This window comes from Crinia signifera, chromosome 1 (assembly GCF_055691185.1).
Source record: "Crinia signifera chromosome 1, ASM5569118v1, whole genome shotgun sequence".
Taxonomy (NCBI): domain Eukaryota; kingdom Metazoa; phylum Chordata; class Amphibia; order Anura; family Myobatrachidae; genus Crinia; species Crinia signifera.
Window position 1 is genome coordinate 348,980,038 of NC_139217.1, and position 22,263 is coordinate 349,002,300.

Below are 22,263 nucleotides of genomic sequence, written 5' to 3' on the forward strand. Positions count from 1 at the left end.
ACCAGTCCATATACCAACCCATATCCCAATTTCTGGACAGTATCATCCAACCCCTCATTATCCAACAACCCTCCCACATAAAGGATACTACCGATTTTCTGAACAGGCTGAACCAGCTATCTACTTTTCCTACAGGGGCTCTGCTGGTGACCATGGACGTCACCAGTTTGTATACCAGCATCCCCCAACAAGATGGTCTGTCGGTCATGCGAGAATTTCTCATGGAAAATAACATGAGTACCCTAGATCTGGACTTATACATGAAGCTCCTAGACCTGACTCTGACCAAGAACTATTTTCTTTTTAACGGCCAGTTCTTTCGTCAAAAATCCGGGTGTGCGATGGGGAGTTGTGTATCACCCTCATTCGCCAACATATACATGTTCAAACAGGAAAGAACCATGCTCCTGGATGACCCTGACACACAACAGCACATCGTCATGTTCACCAGGTACATAGACGACCTGTTTATGATCTGGACGGGAGGTGAGGAGGCCCTAGCAGTACTCATAGCCAACATCAATTCCCGGGAGTCACCCATTAAGCTAACGTACAGCTTCTCATATAAAGAAATTAATTATCTCGATGTTTTGGTTATGAACAACAATGGGCTATTAAGTACTGCAGTCTACTCTAAGCCCACGGATAGGAACACCCTCCTTAGGGCAAACAGTTTCCACCCAAGGGCGTTGAAGAGGGGACTACCCAAGTCCCAAATGGTACGGGCTGCCAGAATTACCAGTGACCCAGCGCTGCTACCTCAGGTTCTGGACAGATTTGTGGCCAAGTTTGAACAAAGAGGTTATGAGACAAAGACCCTCAAGCTGCAGAAACAAGAGGTACTGGCCATGGAGCGGGAAAGCCTTCTGAAGAGAGCACAAAATCCGAAACAACCCCAGCAAGAAATCCTGCCATTTGTGACCAGATTTAACACAGCCAGCGCTATCTTACCCAGGGCAACACGAGCACTGTGGCCTATTATTAAAACGGATAAGAATCTCCCTGGCTTCCAGAACAAGAGACCTATGCTATGCTATACCAAGGGCAAAAGCATAAAAGATACGCTGGTGCACAACGATGTCACAGGCTTCTTATCTGCGGGTAGCACCAGGAGTAACTTCCTAAGTAAGGCACCAGGATGTTACAGGTGCATCAAATGCACCACTTGTCAGCATATGGATATTGGTACCCACTTCACGCACCCTAATACCCAAGAGAGGTTCCCTATCAGACAGGTGCTAACTTGCACCTCAACCCACATTATATATGTGATCACTTGCCCGTGCAAGTTGACGTATGTGGGGAAAACTATCAGGACTATGAGGGAACGCATGGCTCTGCACCGCTCGGCCATCAGCCAAGCTCTAGCGGGCAAGGGGAACGATCAGCCCGTGGCGAAACATTTCGCACAGGAGAAACACAGACTATGTGACCTGAGACATATGGCAGTTGATCACATCCCGGATAGCCTAAGAAGAGGAGACAGAGGCGGTAAACTACTACGCCTAGAAACAAGATGGATTAACCGTTTAAAATCAGTGAAGCCATGGGGGCTGAATGACAGACTGCCTTTGAATGTTTTCCTATAAACAATGCTTTAAGTCACGTATAACCGTACAGATGAGGCCACGCTATCTCATAATAATAGGGCCAGTTTAATTGTGTGCTTTTCCTTCTCTCCGCTACCTCTTTCTATCCCTTTGATTTTCTTCTATTGTAAAGATATAATGTACTAGACAGGTCCTCATCAAGCCTCAGACACCTACACTGGTGTATGCACGCCCATACAGTGTGCTTTTCCTTCTCTTTGCTACTTCTTTCTATCCCTTTGATTTTCTTCCCTTGTATAGATATAATGTATAAGACAGGTCTTTATCAGGCCCAGATACCTACACTGGTGTGTGCACGCCCATATTGTGTGCTTTTCTTTCCCTCCGCTATCTCTTACTATCACTTTGATTTTCTTCCATTGTAATATATATTATGTATCAGACAGGTCCTTATCAGGCCTCATATATCCACTCTGGCGTAGGCACGCCCATATTGTGTGCTTTTCTTTCTCTCTGCTATTTCTCTCTATCCCTTTGATTTTCTTCCATTGTAAAGATATAATGTACCCAACAGGTTCTCATTAGGCCTTAAATACCTACATAGACGTATGCACGCTCATATTGTGTGCTTTTCTTTCTCTCCGCTACCTCTTACTATCCCTTTGATTTTCTTCCAGTGTAAAGATAAAGTGTATAAGACAGGCCTATATTAGGCCCTAGATACATCCCTTGGTGTAATACACGCCTATATAGTGTGCTTTTTCTTCTCTCCGCTTCTTCTTACTGTCCCTTTAATTTTTTCTGATTGCAACAGCATTATTTATGTATCTACAGGAGCTGGCACATTGCCAATACTATTTGCAGTGTCACCCTGCTGTCCCTGTTACTCTTCATAATGTTTGATATAGATATGTATTCTCCCTGAAAAGGACCACAGAGCCTGCCATACAAGCAGAATTTGGTTCACCCAAAACATTTCAGGCTCCTTCAGCCCATACTTGGCCCCCATAGCGTCCCCTTCCACATACCAACCAGATAGGTCGACACACACAGTGACGACCTTTAGTTTACTGAGCCAGCATCTATCTATACTTGGTAGTTCCAGTGTACCTGCTGAAACCGGCCAGTGGCTGATTTTAATATATCACGCGCTTCGCGCATGTCACAGTTTTAATCATCACTAGGAGATTTAATTGTGCTCGATTTTTTATATGTAATATTTCCACATATGCAATGTTTATTAGCAACTTTTATACACATGTTTTTGTAATGATTCGTTTTCACTTCTGTTATTATTTCAGGTTACGTGTAATGCTGGACCTCAAATGCCGCCCACCGGGTATTATCACAGCACCATGACAACCATTGTGCGTGCGTTCCATCCACCCCTCACTTCCGGCGCTGCTGGAGCCTGCGCTCCATAGCGCGTCGTTCATGCGGTTCAGTGACCCCTTCCTGTGAGCCAGTTCCGGCGACACGACCCGTTGATGGAGCAGGCCCGGCCCAGCATACCACGCAGCCTCCTAATCACTCACCCTTATTTAAGGTAAGCACGTTTTGATGTCATTTGTTCACACACACCTTGACAAAGGGGCGCAGCCCCGAAACGTTGGTTGTTCCACAGTTTAATACAGTTTCTAAAAAGACCCACGAGTGCCAGTCTTTTTCTTCATCTCTGCTATCCACCGAGACGGGCACCGGGGCAGTTGCCCATGAGGACGGAGTGCCGGACCGTACCACAAGTATATATATATTATATATATATACATATATATACACACACACACACACACACACATACATACATACATACATATATACACACACACACACACACACACACACACACACACACACACACAATGCCAGGAGAGCTCCACATGAAAATCCACAGAACCATACCATACAGGGCAGGGAGGACAGAGAGATAAAGGGAGATAGAGACAGGTGAAGAGGGGACAGGGAGACAGAGGTGGGGGGGGGGGGGGGGGGGGCACCAGAAATGTTTTTGGCATGGGGGAGCATGACTACTATCAGAAGCCTGGCGCTGGAATTTTGAAAGGGTCAGGATGCTGAAGCCAGTATACAGACAGCTGGCTTCCTGATCAAGGAGTATGCTGGGCACGCACGCGGACATCCATAAACAGGGGGTTAGGTTTAGGTACTAGTGGGGGGACTGGATTAATGCACTAGTGGGGAGGGTTAAGTGGTAGAGAGCTGTGTACCTAACGGAGCCCATCGGGATTCTCCATATCGGGATGCCAGGGTTGATCTTTTGCCCGACCCCAGATAGCAGTTTTTACCAATGTTATTTTTTTTTTTTTGCAATTATGACCAAATACACATTTTGTTGGAAGCGGCTTTCCAGTACCAAATTCTGGCTTTGTGTCATCTCGTAATGCAGGCTGCGGTAAATCAAGGAGTTGTGTTTAACCAGTTCCTCTAGTGTGAAGCAGTGGGTGCTGCACACAACATACCAGGTTTTATTGGTTATTGGTTTATTCATGGTTGCACCCAATCTTATTAATAGAAGACATTTGTATAAACATTGAAAGATTTTGCTATCAATTTTAATGCACAAGACTCAAAATGCATAAACCTTTGTTTAATTGCAACCATGATACACAATGGTATGTACGCCTTACTGGCACCTTTTGTTTTCGACACAGTTTTTAGTTCTTCCATTTCCAGAAGCAGGAAGATATCAGTGAAAATGGGAGAATTGAATCAAATTAAGAATTTAATCAAATTAATTCTGGGTAATTTTTTTTCTTTTAAAACAGCAAATCATTAAAAAAAAAAAAAAGGGCATGGTTTTCCCTAGTAAAGGATTGCCGCTTTAAAAAGCCCCAGAGATCAGGCAGCATCCCACACCTCAAACTCAGACCCCATTACATATATGCCCCCAGATAACTCTTATGAGAAGGGGGGTGGGAGCGACCACTGGAACAGATAACTGGCTTCCAATATTCAAAACAATTAGTGGAGGAATTTATAGGGATTTAAGGCAGGTGTATCCCATGTAATTCTGCTTAATGCAGGGAAACACTGTGCTTCAGAAAATTTGCTGTGCTTTTAGAAATGTGCATTGAGTGGAGATAGAACATCTTGTTTCTGGCAACACTAAAAGTTGCATAATTAGGTATATGCATCAAGAATGAGACACATTGTAAATGCAGCCACACAGCGCAGAACATTTTCTTTCATTAAGGGAGTTCACCTGAATAAATAGCTAATTTATCCTGAAGGATGTGATTAATGAGGACAATGGCATAAAGTATCGTCTCTCCGGGTGAGATTAGATATATATCGGCACGTTAATGTCAACAAGGCGCTTTTACCAGCCATGGTTATAGATTTAAAAATTGAAATCTACAATTGTATTTCAGCATATATTAATTAGCCTCTTCTTAACAAAAAGCACCAGACGGGTGGAGAATTGGACACGGCATTATTATTTTCACATTAATTTACTTTCAGATTTAGACACAGATATCAAAGTGTTGCATAGCTAACTTATACCGCTTTCAGACCACACTATGGACCCGGGATATTGCCGTGTCTTTTCGTCTCCAACCAGGGTCGCGGTGCGAAAGTGCCACTGAAAATTCCTGGGTTGAGCAACATTGCATTTCAACCCTGGTTTTGGCAGGGAAAAAGATAGGAGAGGGGGACAAAAATGGAGAGAAAGAGGAGGAACAGCAGGGGACAGAGAAAAAGGGGACTGGGAGAAAGCAAAAATACATTAAAGCGATGGAGTGGGGGGTGTTGAGGGAGTGAGATTATTTGAGGAGAGGACCATGGTGTGGTGACGAGGGTGAGGCGTTGGCGTAGTGATAGGGGAGAGATAACTGCAGGCGAGAGGATTAGTCAGGGTGAAAGTGATGGGGGCAAGAAGCGGTGAGTTGAGATGGTGACGGGGCGATAGGGTGCAGATCTCCTTTTCGTTACATCAGCGGGCCTCCATCTCCCCAGCTGTGTGCCACTCTTTCCCCCGTGTGATGGAATGCAACAGCAAAGTTAAGTTCATCCAGTACAAATAATCAGAATCAGCTTTATTGGCCAGGTATACTAGGAATTTGTTTTTGGTTTGCTGTGCAACAGCCAGGAGGTAACAAGTAAACAGTATACAATATAAAACAATATAAACAGGTTGGGGAACAAATGCAGTCATACAGAAAGATATTCCATGGGGACAACGTGTTAAATGTGCAGAGGATTATGACGTGACTGGACAGGGAGTTCAAGTGTCAGCAGGTGAACCGCTTGAGGGAAGAAACTTTTTAAATTTCTGGTGGGAATGGCCCTGTAGCTTCTGCCTGATGGCAGCAGGTTAAACAAGCCATGGCCGGGATGTAGTTGGTCCTTGACTATCTCCGCAGTTCTGACTACCTTTTCGAGTCTGCATTTGTCTCTCTCTGGCGGAGCCATACCAGACCTGTATCAAGGAGCACAGTACAGACTCCGCAATCGCAAAGTAGAAGAGGAGCACAAGCTTCTGTGGGATGTTGAACTTCCTCAGTTGCCTAAGGAAGAACAGCCTCTGCTGCACTTTTCTAACAATAGTATCAGTGTTGGGCCCTCATTTTAGGTCCTGGGAGAAAGGCTTGATCAATCTCCAAATTGTGTGGGGCCCCCCCTCAAAGGTTTTTGCTACTGTGCCCTATATAAAGTCCTCTGTCTGTGTCCATGGTCTCTTTCACTTTCTACAGTATTCTAAATTCCTTTACCGATATTGCCATTTTCACCATCACAATACGTAGATTTATTAATAAAATTATACTGAATAAGGGTTCAATAGCTATTTACATAAATCTTGAGAAAGTTCTGAAAGGGCACAAAAAGTGTATGTAGAGGAGAATGAGCTATTTACAGCATGTGAAGCTGGATGCACAACTGTTGGTGGTAATAAAAAAGGATTTTTTTTCCCCCAAGGATACATTTGGTGACTGTACTGTGGATGCAAACTGTATACATGAGGATTTTCTGCATTATATATATTTTTTATATTACCTTTCTAAATCATACTTAACGCACACTTCTTGTTGGCCCACAGTCTTACAAGAAGATCACCTACTAGTGATAGGTCATGACTCACTGCCGGCTCGGTTGGGATAGGCTGTGTTTACACCTTGAGGGTCCGTTCGCACGGGGCATTTCTGCACATGTGCTTACACGGGGTGCATGCAGCCACAGCGAACAGACTGTTCGCTGGGTGCACACACCCAAAACAGTGGGCGGCGGAAGATAGTCCCGCCAATGGGAACTCCCAGAGTTTCATGGGCATACCCATTGAAATCAGCCCGTGACGTGGGCCTACTTCCTGCCAAATGCCCATGCAGATCGAAGGCTACCTGAGAGTAACCTTATATGTGTGTAGGCCTTCCACATCATTCGATGGTTGCCGACCATCAAATGATGTGCGTGCTCCCCCACAGCCTGCAAATGGATGTTCATGTTAAACATCCATTCGCAGCCATGCAGGAGTACGCGGTATTCGCAGGGCGGTGTCTATTGGACTTGCAAAGCTGCAAATTCACAGCTTTGCGAGTCAACCAGAATAACCTCCATTGTATTTTGACAGGTCCCTTTTAAAAGACCTAGGTACTTGTTTCCTATCTGGGCGCCCGCTAAGTTAATTGCGCACCATGCTATTCTCCGTAGAGAAATCTGATCGCATCGCATCGTACACATACACGATATTGAACGATGCGATGCGATTCGATTTCCCATAGGAAACAATGTTAAATGGATCAATTTACCCAAATCAGCATAGGGAAGAATGGTAAATGGGCCAGAAACCCCCAAAAAACCCACAGAGCAGTGGAATGTCCCCCCAAAAGTAGTTGACGCCACCCCGCCATCAACGTGAACCCGAAGCGTGGCGAGCGCAGCGAGCCCGCGAGGGGCGGCGGTACGCGTCCTCCGACCTTTTCATGCCCTACTATCCACTAGGGCGTGGAGTGAGAATAGAATAGTGTGGCGAGCGCAGCGAGCCACCGAGCCCGAAGCGTGGCGAGCGCAGCGAGCCCCGCGAGGGGACGCGGATACCTTCACAGGTAAACGCGTCCCTTCGCGGGCTTCCCAGGTGTCCGCGTCACCATGGACACCTGGGAAGCCCGCGAGGGGACGCGTATAACTGTGAAGGTATCCGCGTCCGCTCGCCACGCTTCGGGCTCGGTGGCTCGCTGCGCTCGCCACACTATTCTATTCTCACTCCACGCCCTAGTGGATAGTAGGGCATGAAAAGGTCAGAGGACGCGTACCGCCGCCCCTCGCGGGCTCGCTGCGCTCGCCACGCTTCGGGTTCACGTTGATGGCGGGGTGGCGTCAACTACTTTTGGGGGGACATTTCAATGTTCAGGGGTGTTTTTGGCCCATTTACTATTGTTCCTATGATAATTTGGCTAAATTGAGCCATTTCACATTGTTTCCTATGGGAAATCGAATCGGATCGCATCGCATCGTTCAATATCGTGTATGTGTACGATGCGATGCGATCCGATTTCATTACGGTGCCGTACGTAGAAAACCTGGGCGCCCAGATAGGAAACAAGTACCAAGACCTATTTGGCAAGAAGGAGCCTGCACATTTAAATCTATGGCTGCATCTATACATTGCATTTTAGCAGGATACAGTCAAACAGCTGTTTAGCAGTACAGGGGGGGGGGGGGGGGGCACGTAGTATTGCCAATCACAACCACACCAAAGATGTGCAAAAAGATTATGGGTTGAATGTACTAATATTCACAGTCCATCTCCGCCGGCTACCGCATTCTTACTAACCACATATGCACTAACATATGTGATTATTAACGCAAGGGACAGCTCTTGTCCAACACCTGGGAGTCCCTCTGTGCATGCGCAAAGACACAGCCCAGCCACGGGGCATACAGGGAGGGATCTGTGACAGATCCCTCACACAGCTCTGCAGAGAGAAGCACATGGGCTTTTACAGGGTATAGCTTTTGCTGGCGATACCCTTAGCAGCGCTGCCCCGGCAAAAGGGGGTTAGAGAATACCAAAATGTGGTAAAAACATAGATAATGGGGTTTTCAACTGCATATTCGTGTTCCTTGATTACACCATCCCCTAATCTTCAAATACTGGGGTCTATTTCTGAAGTACAAAAAAAAAAAAAAAAGGAGTGGAGAAATTGCTCATGTCAACCAATCAGCTGCTATGTATAAACATATAAACATATAGGAGGCACTTGATAAATGTTACCATGGCAACTTCTTCACTGTTTGCACTGCTTTATAAAATGAGGACCCCACTCTCAGAAAAGTGGGAAACGGTCATCTGTCAGACCAGACTTAGGTCGACAGTCATTAGGTCGACTGTCCCCAAGGTCGACATGTGCCAAGGTCGACATGAGTTTTTCACTGTTTTTTGAGCCGACAGGCGGTATTTCATGCCCTAACATCCACTAGGGCGTGGTGGGAGAGTAAAATAGTGCCCGAAGCATAGCGAGCGAAGCGAGGGGCTGTGGTTCGACTCCCAACTGTGTCCATGTCGACATTCGGGTAAAAAAACGGTGAAAAACTCATGTCAACCTAATGACTGTCAAACTAAAACCATGTCGACCTTGGCCCATGTCGACCTTGAGCCATGTCGACCTAATGACTGTAGACCTAAGTCTGTTCTGACAGATGTACCGCTTCCCAGAAAAGTGATCTTTATTAAAGCTTACATTAAGGCCCATACACACTTTAATATAGGATGGATCCCTTTTTCCAATAGGTCCCTAACCTGGAATCTATGGTCCACTCCTGGTAATTGCCGCTGACTTTGCTGCCAAATGGTGGGGGGGGGGGGGGGGGGGTCTGACTCATTCAGACAGTTGGGGCTTGCTGTTAAAGTTCCTTCTATCAGTATCAAAGTAGCTAAAAGGGATTATGAAGAGTGCATAGCCACTGAAGGTAAAACTAACCCCAAGAAGTTTTTCAAATACATAAATAGTAAACGTATAATTAAGGACAACATAGGCCCACTAACTGATATCAATGGAAAAAGTTTTACGGAGGACAAGGGAAAAGCAGAACTGTTAAATGAGTTCTTCTCATCAGTGTTTACTAAGGGAGAGCAGACTGTGGAACGCACACATACCACAAATGGGATGAACAAGCCGAACCTCAATATTGATTTCTCTACTGAGGAAATATTGAGGCTCAGCAAAATCAAAACACATAAAATCACCTGGGCCAGATGGGATTCATCCTAGGGTACTAATGGAATTAAGGGAGGAATTAGCTTCCCCTCTACATTATATCTTTGATAATTCACTATCATCAGGAAAGGTACCAAAAGACTGGAGAATAGCAGAGGTAGTGCCATTATTCAAAAAAGGAGGATCCCGCTAATTACAGACCTGTTAGTTTAACATCAATAGTGGGTAAACTATTTGAAGGGTTTTTAAGAGATGGGATCCAGGAATATTTAGACCTTCATAGTTTACTCAGTAATATCCAGCATGGGTTCGTGAAAAATCGTTCATGCCAAACTAATCTACTTGGTTTCTATGAAGAGATTAGCAAAAACCTTGATAATGGAAACCCCGTAGATGTGATTTTCCTAGATTTTGCTAAAGCCTTCGACACAGTACCACACAAGAGGTTGATAAATAAAATGGAGGACATGGGATTAGGGGCAAATATCTGTAGATGGGTAGGGAACTGGCTGTGTAATAGAGAACAAAGAACAGTGCCGTATCAAATATGATACCAGTACTAAGTGGAGTGCCACAGGGTTCGGTTCTTGGGCCCATTTTGTTTAACATTTTTATTAACACTATTGGGATGGGGTTACTCAGCAATGTATCCATCTTTGCGGACGATACAAAACTGAGCAGAGTTATTAAATCATCAGAAGATGTCACCACGCTTCAAAATGATCTGGACAATCTAGATGAGTGGGCAAAAAAGTCTACATGTGGAAGATGAGGTTCAATGTGGACAAATGCAAGGTCATGCACCTCGGGAGACATAACCAGTGTGCTAGTTATAACCTAAGCGGGGATGAATTGGGTTATTCAGTACTCAAAAGGATCTAGGAGTCCAAATAGACAACAAACTGGGGTGTAGTGCTCAATGTAATATAGCAACAAAAAAGGCCAACAAAATTCTCGCATGTATTAAAAGGGGCATGGAAACTAGGGACTCAAAAGTAATTATGATTCTGTACAAATCATTGCTTAGACCGCACCTCGAATACACAGTGCAGTTCTGGGCCCCACACTATAAAAAGGACATCATAGAATTAGAAAAAAAATCCAAAGAAGAGCAACAAAACTTATTAGGGGAATGGAGAATTTAAGCTACGAGGAAAGATTAAACAATTTGGCACTATTTACACTAGAGAAAAGACATTTAAGGGGGGGATATGCTCAACATGTATAAATATATTAGGGGCCAATATAAGGAACTGTAAAACACCCTTTTTTCTACTAGAAAGGAATCTAGGACGCGAGGGCACGAGTTTAGATTAGAAGAAAAGATTTTGTTCATCTAGAAGAAAAAAAAAATCTTTACAGAGCAGTGAAACTTTGGAACTATCTTCCTGGAGAAGTGGTGTCGGCGGACACTATAAATACATTTAAAATAAGGTTGGATAAACATTTATTGGTTAAAAACATCCATGGGTACGAATAAGTAACATAATCGGTCTTAAAAATATCAGAACATACTATACAACAAGGGATAAGCTACTATAAACATAGGTTGAACTAGATGGACGCAAGCCTCACCTACTATGTAACTATATGTGTGCTCTGGCAGCCTCCCACTTAGCCGCACACTTTTTGGATGGTGTAGCTTAATGGTATGTTTCTATTTGCCTAGGAGGATGTGCTGCTCCGTTGGTGGTGTTCCCAATTGGAATAGGGGGTGTGAGGATTTACCTCAAAGTCATGGGGTTGTCTAGCGTTACCTGGATCGCTGTAATCTGGACTGCTGCTGCCCGACCTCTCCGGCAGTGGTAGGACATGCTGCTGTCCTGCTAGTGCTGGAATTCTGAGAAGCACCGTAAGAGTTTGCCGGGACTGCAGGCAGCGTTGGTGTTACATGCCGGTCGGCCACTTCAGGGTATCAGGTGGCGGGTGACGTGTTCCTGCAATACTTCCGGTTCTGACTCCTGTCACTAATGCACTGGACGGGAAGTACAGTGTACACATCCAACGCGTTGCGGCTTTTAAGCCTTTAAGGATGCGGGTGGTTTCATCTTTATAGGTCCATTTAGTATGCGCTGATCCGTCATTGGTTGATGTTCTGGTGGGCCCGGACTGTTTTCTCCGTAATGAATGGTGAGTGTGGAAGATTGACAGTTCATATGTGGGTTCAAATTGTCATTTTACCTGCAGCTTTTTCTTGTTAGTGTTTAATGCGTGTTTGAGGCAGCTTACGATTAATATAATTTCTTGGTTTATGCATTCATCAGGTTGATGGATTTTGGAATCACATTATTTGCGATCTCTGTTTGCACTGCATGAATTGTAATTTAGATGAGCTATACATGTGAGGAGGGAAACTGTTTCTCCATGTGTAGATAGCATATGAAAACTTGGTCAGATTGGTCAAAGAATTTGGAAGATACAGAATATAGATAAAAATAATGATAAAATGTGGTTCACAAAAGACATGGGTTCAGTGGGAGTTAAGGATATTGAGCGTCATTTTCAAGTAATGGAACTGATATTAAAGTCCACATTGTGTCCTTTGTGTTGTAGTGTTTGTAGCATGTAGATCCATTTCAATTCTTCCTCGTTTAGTTTCTTGTTGTAATCACCCCCTCACCAGTTTTGGGGGGCTTGTGTTATCGTTGTGAATTCCATGTGTGAGGGGTCTTGGCTATGCACCTCTTTAAAGTGTACTGACAAGCTGTATTGGTCAAACCCTCTTTTTATGTTTGTTATGTGTTCATAAATCCTTGCTTTCAAGGGTCTAATGGTCCTGCCCACATATTGCATTCCACAAGGGCATGTGATCAAATATACCACTCTCTTGGTGTTGCAACTCAGTTCCTGTTTAATGGTGTATTGTTTTCTTGTGCTGTGTGAGGTGACTTTGGTCTTTGTTTGTCTACTGTTACGATTGGTTGTTTTGCAGCCTGCACAGGATCCACAATGGTGGAATCCCGGAGATCTAGTTAGGCCATCTATTGTGGTTTGTTTGCTAGATGTCGGAAGGATGTGATGCCGCACCAGCCTTTTTTTGAGGTCTGGTGTCTTTTTGTAAACTACTTTTGGTTTCGGTGGTAGTATGCCTGAAAGAATGTTGTCTCTGAGTAGGATGTTCCAATGTTTGTTTACTATGAGCTTGATGTGCTGAGCATATTGGCTGTACTGTGTTATGAAGTAGATCTTTCTATCCTTTGATCTTTATTGTGTCATTAGGTCCGTGGGGTGACAGTAGGGTGTCTCCCCTACCTTGTAAAATGCTTCCTTAACTGTTATGATATTGTATTTCTTCTCCTCAAATTTCTTTATGAGGTCTTGACCTGGTTTGGGATAGTCCTTTGTTTGGGAACAATTGCATCTGATTGTTGTGAATTGGCTTAGTGGGATACTGTTGATCCAACTTGGATGATGGCTGCTAGTGGAGAGGATGTAACTGTTCATGTCTACATGTTTGTGAAATGTTTTGGTCTCAATGTTGTTCTCTATGAATATATCTAAATCTAGGAACTCTACTCTCTTGGCTATAATGTGTCGGGAATTTGAGGTTCCTGTCGTTTGAATTGATATGTGTTATGAAGTCCCATATAAACAGGAGTCCCATATAAACAGGATGTCATCTATGTACCTCTTCCACAGGACAAGGTTTGCTCTGAAGTCATGCCCCTGCCAGATGTTTTCGTCCTCCCACCTACTTATGAACAGGTTGGCATAGCTCAGAGCAAACCTTGTCCCCATTGCTTTACCTGTCTGCTGGAGGTAAAACTGGTTGTCAAACCATGTGTAGTTATGTTCCAATATGTATCTGATGGAACTGGTAATGAAATCTCGTTGTTCTTCAGGTATTGCGGAATCTGTTTCTAGGTTATGTTTTGTGCGCTCTATTCCTTGTGTGTGATTGATTACAGTGTATAGTGGCATCACGTCACTTGTGCATAACCACATTCCTGTTGACCAGTTGATGTCTTTCAATGTTTGTAGACTCTCTTAGGTATGACTTCTGATTGCGGACAGGTTTTTGTAGGAAATAGTCAATGTATCTGGATAAGTTTGAGGTGATTGAATCTATACCAGAAAATATGGGTCTCCCTGGTGGGTGCTGCATGCTTTTGTGGATCTTGGGGAGTTGGTAAAATACTGGGAATGATGGGTGAACTGGGTTCAAGTAATCATGTCCCTGTATGTTCAATATTCCTGAGATTAGGCCCTGTTTGAGGTGTTCTTGGGAGTTCTTTTTTGTACTGTAGGGTCACTCTTGAGTTGTGTGTGTCTCCAAGGAGTCGGTGTGATTCCTTGATGTATATTCCTTTGGCCTGGATGACTATACCCCCCCCCCCTTGTCTGCGGGTTTCACTACGATTTTTTCACTTTTGTCTTTCTCTAGTTGTTTGAGAGAGTCTCTCTCTTTTCTTGCAAGAATCTGTTGTTTGTGTTTTGAACTGTTGTCGATCTTTTCCATGTCTTTCAGTACAATGTGTTCAAAAGTATTAATTATGTGTCCTCTGGCTTGGATTGGGTAGAATGTTGATGGTTGTTTGAGTTGTGTGTGTTGAAAATGGTCATTGCTGATCTTGGGTACTACTGTATTCTGTCTTGTGCAAAATACTTTTTGAGTGTCAGTTTCCTTGTGAAAGCTTTAATGTCTAGGTATATCTCAAATTTGTTCAGAGTGCCTGTTGGTGCAAATTTGAGTCCTTTCATGGACTACAGTACTTTGAGCTCAAAATCACCTAGTGTGTATGGCTAGACGATGAGCGCTGATGCGTGCTTCCACATCATAGCCACCTGCCGTCATCCTGTTTTACCAGCTACGTGAATCACTTTCCACAGTCTCCTACTTTTTAAGTGGTATTGACAAATCTGAAAAAAATATTTGCTTAGTGTGTATGCACTGAACGATTTCTCAAACCAATAATCTTCATACGATCGCTCTGCATACACACTGTTCAAAAACGCCCAGTGTGTATGCACCTTTACTCACACTAACAACTATGACCACTCACTCATTATTTCAGCTGTGCCCTTTTCCAAATGGCAATGGCCTTTGTCTACCTTGTAAGTCCCATTTACCCCACTGTATGAGCACTGGTGCACCTTGTAAAATTTACTTAAATATTGATTGTAAATATATAATAACCATACTGACTCAATCTCTTTCTTTTCTGCCTCTTCATGAGTAAGATCTTCTTCCACACCATAGTCCAAGACAGACCCAACTCCAAATGCATGATTGCGCCTTATCAATGGTTTAATGGACTCCTGGTCTTCTCCAGCAACAAAGTGGCCATAGAAGGTCATCTTCATTATGGTTTCAAAGAGCGTCTGTCCAAGTACTTTTCTTGATAATTGGAGCAGCTTAGAGAAAATATAGAAGAGCGCAAAAAAAAAAAAAAAAAAAAAATAAGTTAGATTTTGTTTTCTCTAAATGCATTATTTCTTCTATTTAGATTTATTGCATAATTAAGTGTTCGATACTCTTGATTGATTACAGGTCTCCACACAGTATCACAAGTGCAATAATTAGCTTAGTGTTCCCTCTAAAGGTGCGTACAGATTTATCCGTCCGATCTATCTGGTGGGAACAAAAACCTGGAAATGTATGTAAGCATATGACAATCAAAAATTTCCACCCAAATGCAGGAAAACAGAAAAAAAGATATGCTTTGATTAGGGTGGCCAATCCCGGGATCGGGATCGGCGGGATCCCGGGATTTGGCCCCCAAAAAGCCGGGATTACAATCCCGGGATTGGAGTTTCCAATCCCGGGATTTCGGGATTAGACTGCGCATGCGCAGTCTAATGCCGGGCAGCGTCTGAGCTGGTGCTCAGCAGCTGCCCGGCTTCTCCCGTCCCGGGCAACGCGACTCTGCGCAGCGTGACAACGTCAGAGGTCACGCTGCGCAGGCCGCACAGGCTGTGCCGGGCACCAAAAGACAAGTCCGCCCACCCGCACTGCTGCTGAGCGGACCAGGCAGAAGACCGCGGGCCAGCCCGCTCGCCTGCCCGCCAGATGACAAGTCGGGCTGCATCAACCCAGGTCGTCCCTCCCACCCTGGCTCCATCTCCCCGTCTCGACCACCCGCTCCACGCAACTGTAAGTAAACATGCGGGGCGGCCGAGGCAGGTTTTTTTGACTTCCAAACAGATATGAGCTGTACACACATGTAAGGAAGCTATTCAGCTGTGGCAGCTGTAGAGCCTTTAGCTGTTAGAATGACACATCCAGCTATCCACACATCCCCTGATAACCAGATTAGGGAAGCCAATCCCGGGATCGGGCATTTTTCAATCCCGAATTCCGGGATTGAAAAAATGCCCCGGGATTGGCATCCCTAGCTTTGATAAATGTATTATATCAGAATGATTTAAACAATTTGTCTGACTGATCACTGTCTGTTTTCAAGCATTTGGGAACAGTTTTTTGATTGTCATTTGCTACCAAACATTTCCAGGTTTTTGTTCCCACCAGATAGATCAGACAGAAAAATCTCTATGTGTGTATGCACCTTAAGCTTCTTTTGCAGGGTGCGAACCTGCCCATATTCAAAACCTCAAAATGCACCCTGCCCTTTTTGTGTGTGGCACTGTGCGCCCTTACGCTGCCTCCCACCGTGCTGACATGCCGCTGAAAACTTTTGTTGTGTGCCATCATGTGTAATGGGTATTGCGCCATAATAGGTCATTGTCATTACAACAGAATATGTAATGGGCATAGCAGAGTAGGAGAATGTTTAATGGGTGTAATCCTAGTGCGTTGGCAATTTTTTATATATATATTTTTTTGTTTCTAATTTAAACTTCTAATATAAAATGTGCCGTCCCGATTGAAAAAAGGGCCCTGCCTGGTGGTCAGCACCCTGCCCTAAAAAAAAAAAAAATCCTAGAGTGAACACTATTATCTCCACCTGTGGATCTTTTAAAATGTGTCAGTGAGTAATGAGTGCACCTGTGCACCTGCCGGATGACTTGGAAAACGTGAACTGTTAGGGGTACTTGAGGACCAAGGTTAGACGTCTGTAATGCGTCAATTTACTACCACTAAAGACACAGCTACAGATGAAGAAACACCAGAAAGCAACTTAAGTAAGAAAGGAGTATTACTGTTCTTTAAACAGATCACTTTTCTTGGCACATAAAGCAGCAGAGTGGTTTGATATGATAACAGAGTATCACACACATATATATATATATATATATATATATATGGATATTGCAGTCAATATCCATGCAATAGGCCAGATATGGCCATGGGTGATCCCTGATTTACTACCAGAAAAGTCATATAATGCCACCAGCTTCCAACTGTCCTAACAGGAAGATGATGTGGATACAACCCAGTCAAATGGTTTTCATTGTTGAAACTTAAGTATGCAGCCAATGATTTTGTTGCTTAGCTCTGTCGGTTTTGAAAACAGACAGCCAGAATCCCAGACTGTCAGAATGCTGACCGCAGGATCCAGACAGCAAAAATGCTGCCAATCTTTTCCAACTAAACAGGTCTATGTACTAAGCCTTTGAGAAAGATTCAATAGTGAACAGAGACAAAGTACCAATCAGCTCTTAACTGTCATGCAGGTGTGCTGATTGAAATCACCCTTATATAATGTTACCGTGGTACTTGTTTAACTGCAGAAGTTAAAAGTTTGCCAACATTTAACTACTTCCACCAACACTAATCAAGTTACAAGCAAAAGCAGCCATGTTTAACGACCTCTTTATTGACCATGATGTTGTGGCAACAGTGGCTCCAATAGATTGGTGGAAAATGTACATTGGTTCAGAAACTGTGGCTAGTAATGAAAATATGGTAGCAGTAGAGCAAATGCTAACAGCTGCAGCAACATCAGCTTCAGTAGAAAGCTGATTTTCCACATTTAGTTTAGTGGAGTCAAAATAGAAAAACCGCTATGGACTGACAAAATTCATACCTCCCAACATGGCCCTGTCCAAGAGGGACACAATGCTGTGCTTCTGGACTTCCCTCTTAATGTATGAGTGCTGTCACCTGTGTTGAACAGGTTCATTGAAAAGAAAGGTGTTTTAAACACAGATGAGGGTAATCATACATTAAGAGGGAAGTCCAGGAGCAGAGCATTCAGTCCCTCCTGGAGAGGGTCATGTTTGGAGGTATGCAAAACTTGTGTTTCTTTTTGAAGGCATTAAATATACCTAATGTGTAGGCTTAAGCCTCATATGCACTAGGCGATTTCCCCTACAACATATAACATTCCCCTAAAGCAGTGCAAAAGCTGGCGATTCCCTGCAGAAGCCTATGGGCTTCTTACCGCAGCGGTGTGTGAGGGATCCGTGCTCTGCACATGCGCAGATGGACTCCCAGATCTAAGACCCGGAAGTCCAGCGCGGCGCCGCATCGCAAGGGACAGCTTATCGCAAGAGCTGTCCCTTGCGTTAATAACCCTATATATTAGAGCATATGCGATCATTAAGAATGCGGTGGCCAGAGAAGGGGCCGAAACATCCCGCCCATTGACCCTTATTCAGATCTGATCGCAGTACAAATTTGTTCTCAAAATGGGCAAAACCATGTGCACTGCAGGTGGGGCAGATGTAACATATGAAGAGAGTTAGATGTGTGAGTTATTTTGTTTTTGTGCAGGGTAAACACTGGCTGCATTATTGATATAAGTTTCAACACACCCCACCCAAATGTAACTCTCTCCGCACGTTACATCTACTCCACCTGCAGTGCACATGGTTTTGCCCATTTTGAGAACAAATTTGTACTGAGATCAGATCTGAATAAGAGCCATAGTTCAGAAGGCCCCTTTCTTCACGATATCCTCGTATAGTGTCTATGGGGCTTTATTCATATATACAAATCACGCAAGGCAATTGCAAACTATTATAACTTATCATTACTGTTTCTTTACTTTTACAGTTTGTACTTTGTGTATAGTTTGCTGCGCCATGCCAAGATTCATTGGGACACTGCCAAGTCATTTAAATTATATATATTAAAGTAACAGTATTTTAGAAGAACTGGGTATTATTGTTTGTGCTTTGATATTTGTTTGCGTGATCATTTTTATCAAGCTCCAGATGAAAGGTTTTTTGTTTGTTTTTTTAAACATCATGATTTCTTTCACACCCTGCTGCCATGTCAAAGGCTGTATTGGAAAAATTTGTCTCCATCCAAATCTTAGTACATAGACCCACAGGCTATAAAGTGAGAGGTGGGAGCAGATTGGTTGATACTTTCTCTCTCCCCAATTTATCTGTTAACTAACATGGATAAATATTCCCCTGGTAGATAATAATAATAATAATAATAATAATAATAATATTATTTTATTTATAAGGCGCCACAAGTGTTTCGCAGCGCCGTACAAAGGAACAATACAGGGAGACAAAGCTTGGCATAACATTGAATAAATAACAAAAATACAGTACAAATAAAGAGCGCCACAGTTCAATACACATTACAGCTTAAATGTAAGTAGTGAGGACTCAATCAACATACAACTAGAGGCTTTGAGGCCAATGATGGAGATGAGTATGCAGACGAAGATGGTCACTGAGTGTTGGAGTAAAGGAGAGCTGTGAGTGAAATGTGAAGAGAAGTGGGCTTTGACAACAGGAGGGAAGAGGGCCCTACTCGGAGGAGCTTACAATCTAGTAATCACAATATTAGATATCACAAGGACCTCTTCTAAACGATTCAACATTAGTTCAAGTCAACTTTACACAACACAAAACCTACTGCATACCTCTAACATATAGTACTTCAAACACTGCCAAAAAGGTGTTGTATCCTCTGCAAAGAGAGGGCGTGACTTCTTGGGAATGCTGTGATCCCAAGCCACAACTACAGATTTTGTCACTGCCCAGTGCTCTGGGAGCCTCTTGCCATGCCCCCTCCCCCAACCCACTGCGGGACACTGTGGTCCATGGGTGGCACAATGCCCCTGAAAATAGGCACAGTTGGGAGGTATGCCTATTGCATCACAACAATGTTGAAGTTTTTTTTCATGATTTTGTTGTTGCACCCCAATGGAATCGTTGTTTAAACATTCATTTTCTAAAATGCAGAACTAGGTGGAGAAAAACTAGCTGACCATGAAAAAGTTGGTGAGGTGTGTGGGTACTGTACACTTCATCATCATCTCTTTGGGCAGGCATGTTGATCAGCTGGATTATACTTTGTGTGACCAGCTACTCAGCAATTAATGGACGCTACCAGTACAAATGAACCATAACCATACCATAACAAAGTGTTAATTCAACTATATCTCCACTTCCAGAGGAGAATTTTTTTAAAGTTTACAGCATTAGTCACACAAAAGAGCACAGACTGGGTTTTATTTACTGTGCAAACTATGTCACATGTGATCTCCAGTTTACTTTTTGAAAGCATATGGGAGGCTTACTGTACTAATCAGGTTTATAACCTTGAATTACTTACCATTACATGCATTTAGCAAGTCATGCATTGTTATTCCTATTTAGGTATGCTTATAGCAAAAATAGATATGGCGACACTTTTCTTCTCAGAATAAAGAGATCTTTTCAGATCACGCTTTTACTTTATAGTGATGGCCATTGGCCCTATATCTAGGGTGACCAACTCATCCCTTTAATCCGGGACACATATTAATTACACAGGTTCTGTGGCAGTTTAAAACCAGGTGAAATGGAGTCTTGAGGTGTGGCAGTTTAAAACCAGCCACAGAACCTGTGTAAATAATATGTGTCCCGGATTAAAGGGATGATTTTGTCACTCTACCTATATCAGTGGTAGCCAACCCTAGCCCTCGAGAGCTACCAACAGTTCACTTTTTCCAGACAGCTCACTTGTGATTCTGTGAGGAGACCTGCAAAACATGTACTGTTGGTAGCTCTCGAGGACTAGGGTTGGCTACCCCAGCCCTATATGGTCTTCCATCATAAATAACTAATCATTTGCAAGTTATGCACATGTGTAGATAGCACCAGCACTTACCATAAAGACATAAGGATCTATGACATAAGGATCTATGTCTGCAAGGGCAAGGGCCATGCTGCATTCTGCAACATGGCCCTTGCTAGTGGCACTTTAAGAGAGGAGGAGGCCCATGTGCAGCCTCCTTTCTTCGGGCACCCTAATCTCTGCCAGTCACAGCACCCCGCCACACAGTGCAATATAGCGGTCAGACTAATGCGCAGAACTTCGTAAAATTGGAATGGACATTTTAATCAGCGATCGCTGATTAAAATGACTCTGGAGGGGTGTGTATTAAAACATTAGGTGCAGTGTGTGCCCCCATGGGACTAAGGGGCACATGTGCACTGCGCGCATTGCACCCGCCACCCATTATAAAATACACCATCGCTCATCTGAAGAATGATGCAGAAGCACACGTCGTCAGTGACACACACACAGGACAATTTGAACATTTAGTCATTGCGATCAGCCAACTTGATCAAAAAGCATCTAGTGTGTACCCAACCCAATGATGGGATATGTGGTGTCATTTAGCATTTTTACCTGCTCATTCCGATCCACAAGCGCATCCACAGAGCAGAGCCAGAGCACCAGTATGCTCCGCAGCAGCTCCCACGTGGGCTTGCTCCTGTAGGCTTCCTGTGTGTTCTCAAAATTTATGGTGACAGAAGGACAAGACTTCAGTCCCTGGTGGTCGCTTCTTCCCACGCGATCCACCTCCGAGCCCGGCAGCCACTGTTTCACCTCTGGCGGCTCCTCCCGCGCCTGGCTCTCGGCAGCCCGTTTCACCTTGGTGGCCGCCGTAGTGGCTCTCCCCCGTGTGGCCAGCGCGGTGTGGCTCCTGGTGCTCAGGACCAGCCTGGCTGCTGTGGACATTTTGCTGCACGCCATCTATCTATGATGCCTGCTGCAGGGTCTGGTACACGTGAGAGCCGCGAACAGATGATACATAAGGGTGTGATGGGGAACTCCCCGGCATTACATTCCCGGAGCAGCCGGAGCGCCCTCCCCCCGACACACACCCCCGCTCCCTGATTGGCTGCGGCCGAGTTATGTAACACAAGTAGCGTCGATGTAATCTGCACACGCTGCTGCTGCTTCTGTTGTTGTAGATCATCTCATATCTCACACACGTCATGTAGCTGCGGGCGCGGGAGAGCATGTTATACAGCTGCAGCTGTAGCAGCCATGCTACCCTCCGCAACATATGTACTGTATATACACTGCTGCTGCACTTGGCGTTTTAGTTTGCTAATAGAACATCTTTTGAAATTACAATGCTTTTTGGGATTCACAGAAGTTCCTATAAAAGTATTCTTGTTGATCGCCCTGCAGTAGAAGCAGCAGATAACAGCGGATCCGGAGGCACCATAACAGTAAGGGAAAGTTAGCGTGCACTCTCTGTACCACCACTATACAAAACCCGGCTATTGCAACAAATAAAAAAAAGCTGTAAAGCTCCATACACACTGGCCGATTTCAGCCATAATCGATGAGAAGGCAGGGCAGGAGGCAGCTACAGAGCGCGGGGCAGATCACACAGTGGGGCATGGGCAGACATACAGAGCATCATATGGGGGCAAAGATGGACAGACAGGCA

At 44.1% G+C, this 22,263-nt stretch overlaps 1 protein-coding gene across 1 annotated transcript in view; it reads right to left on the minus strand.

Annotated features, from left to right (window-relative positions):
• Positions 1-21,681, minus strand: part of PRODH (proline dehydrogenase 1) — a 134,922-nt gene extending 113,241 nt beyond the window's left edge. The window contains exons 1-2 of the mRNA XM_083146973.1: positions 21,207-21,681; positions 14,868-15,076 (exon numbers count right to left, since the gene is read on the minus strand). Coding sequence (XP_083003099.1) covers positions 14,868-15,076; positions 21,207-21,554 — 557 coding nt within the window. The 5' untranslated portion in view covers positions 21,555-21,681. The remainder of the gene's footprint in view (positions 1-14,867; positions 15,077-21,206) is intronic.
• Between the last annotated feature and the right edge of the window lie 582 nt (positions 21,682-22,263).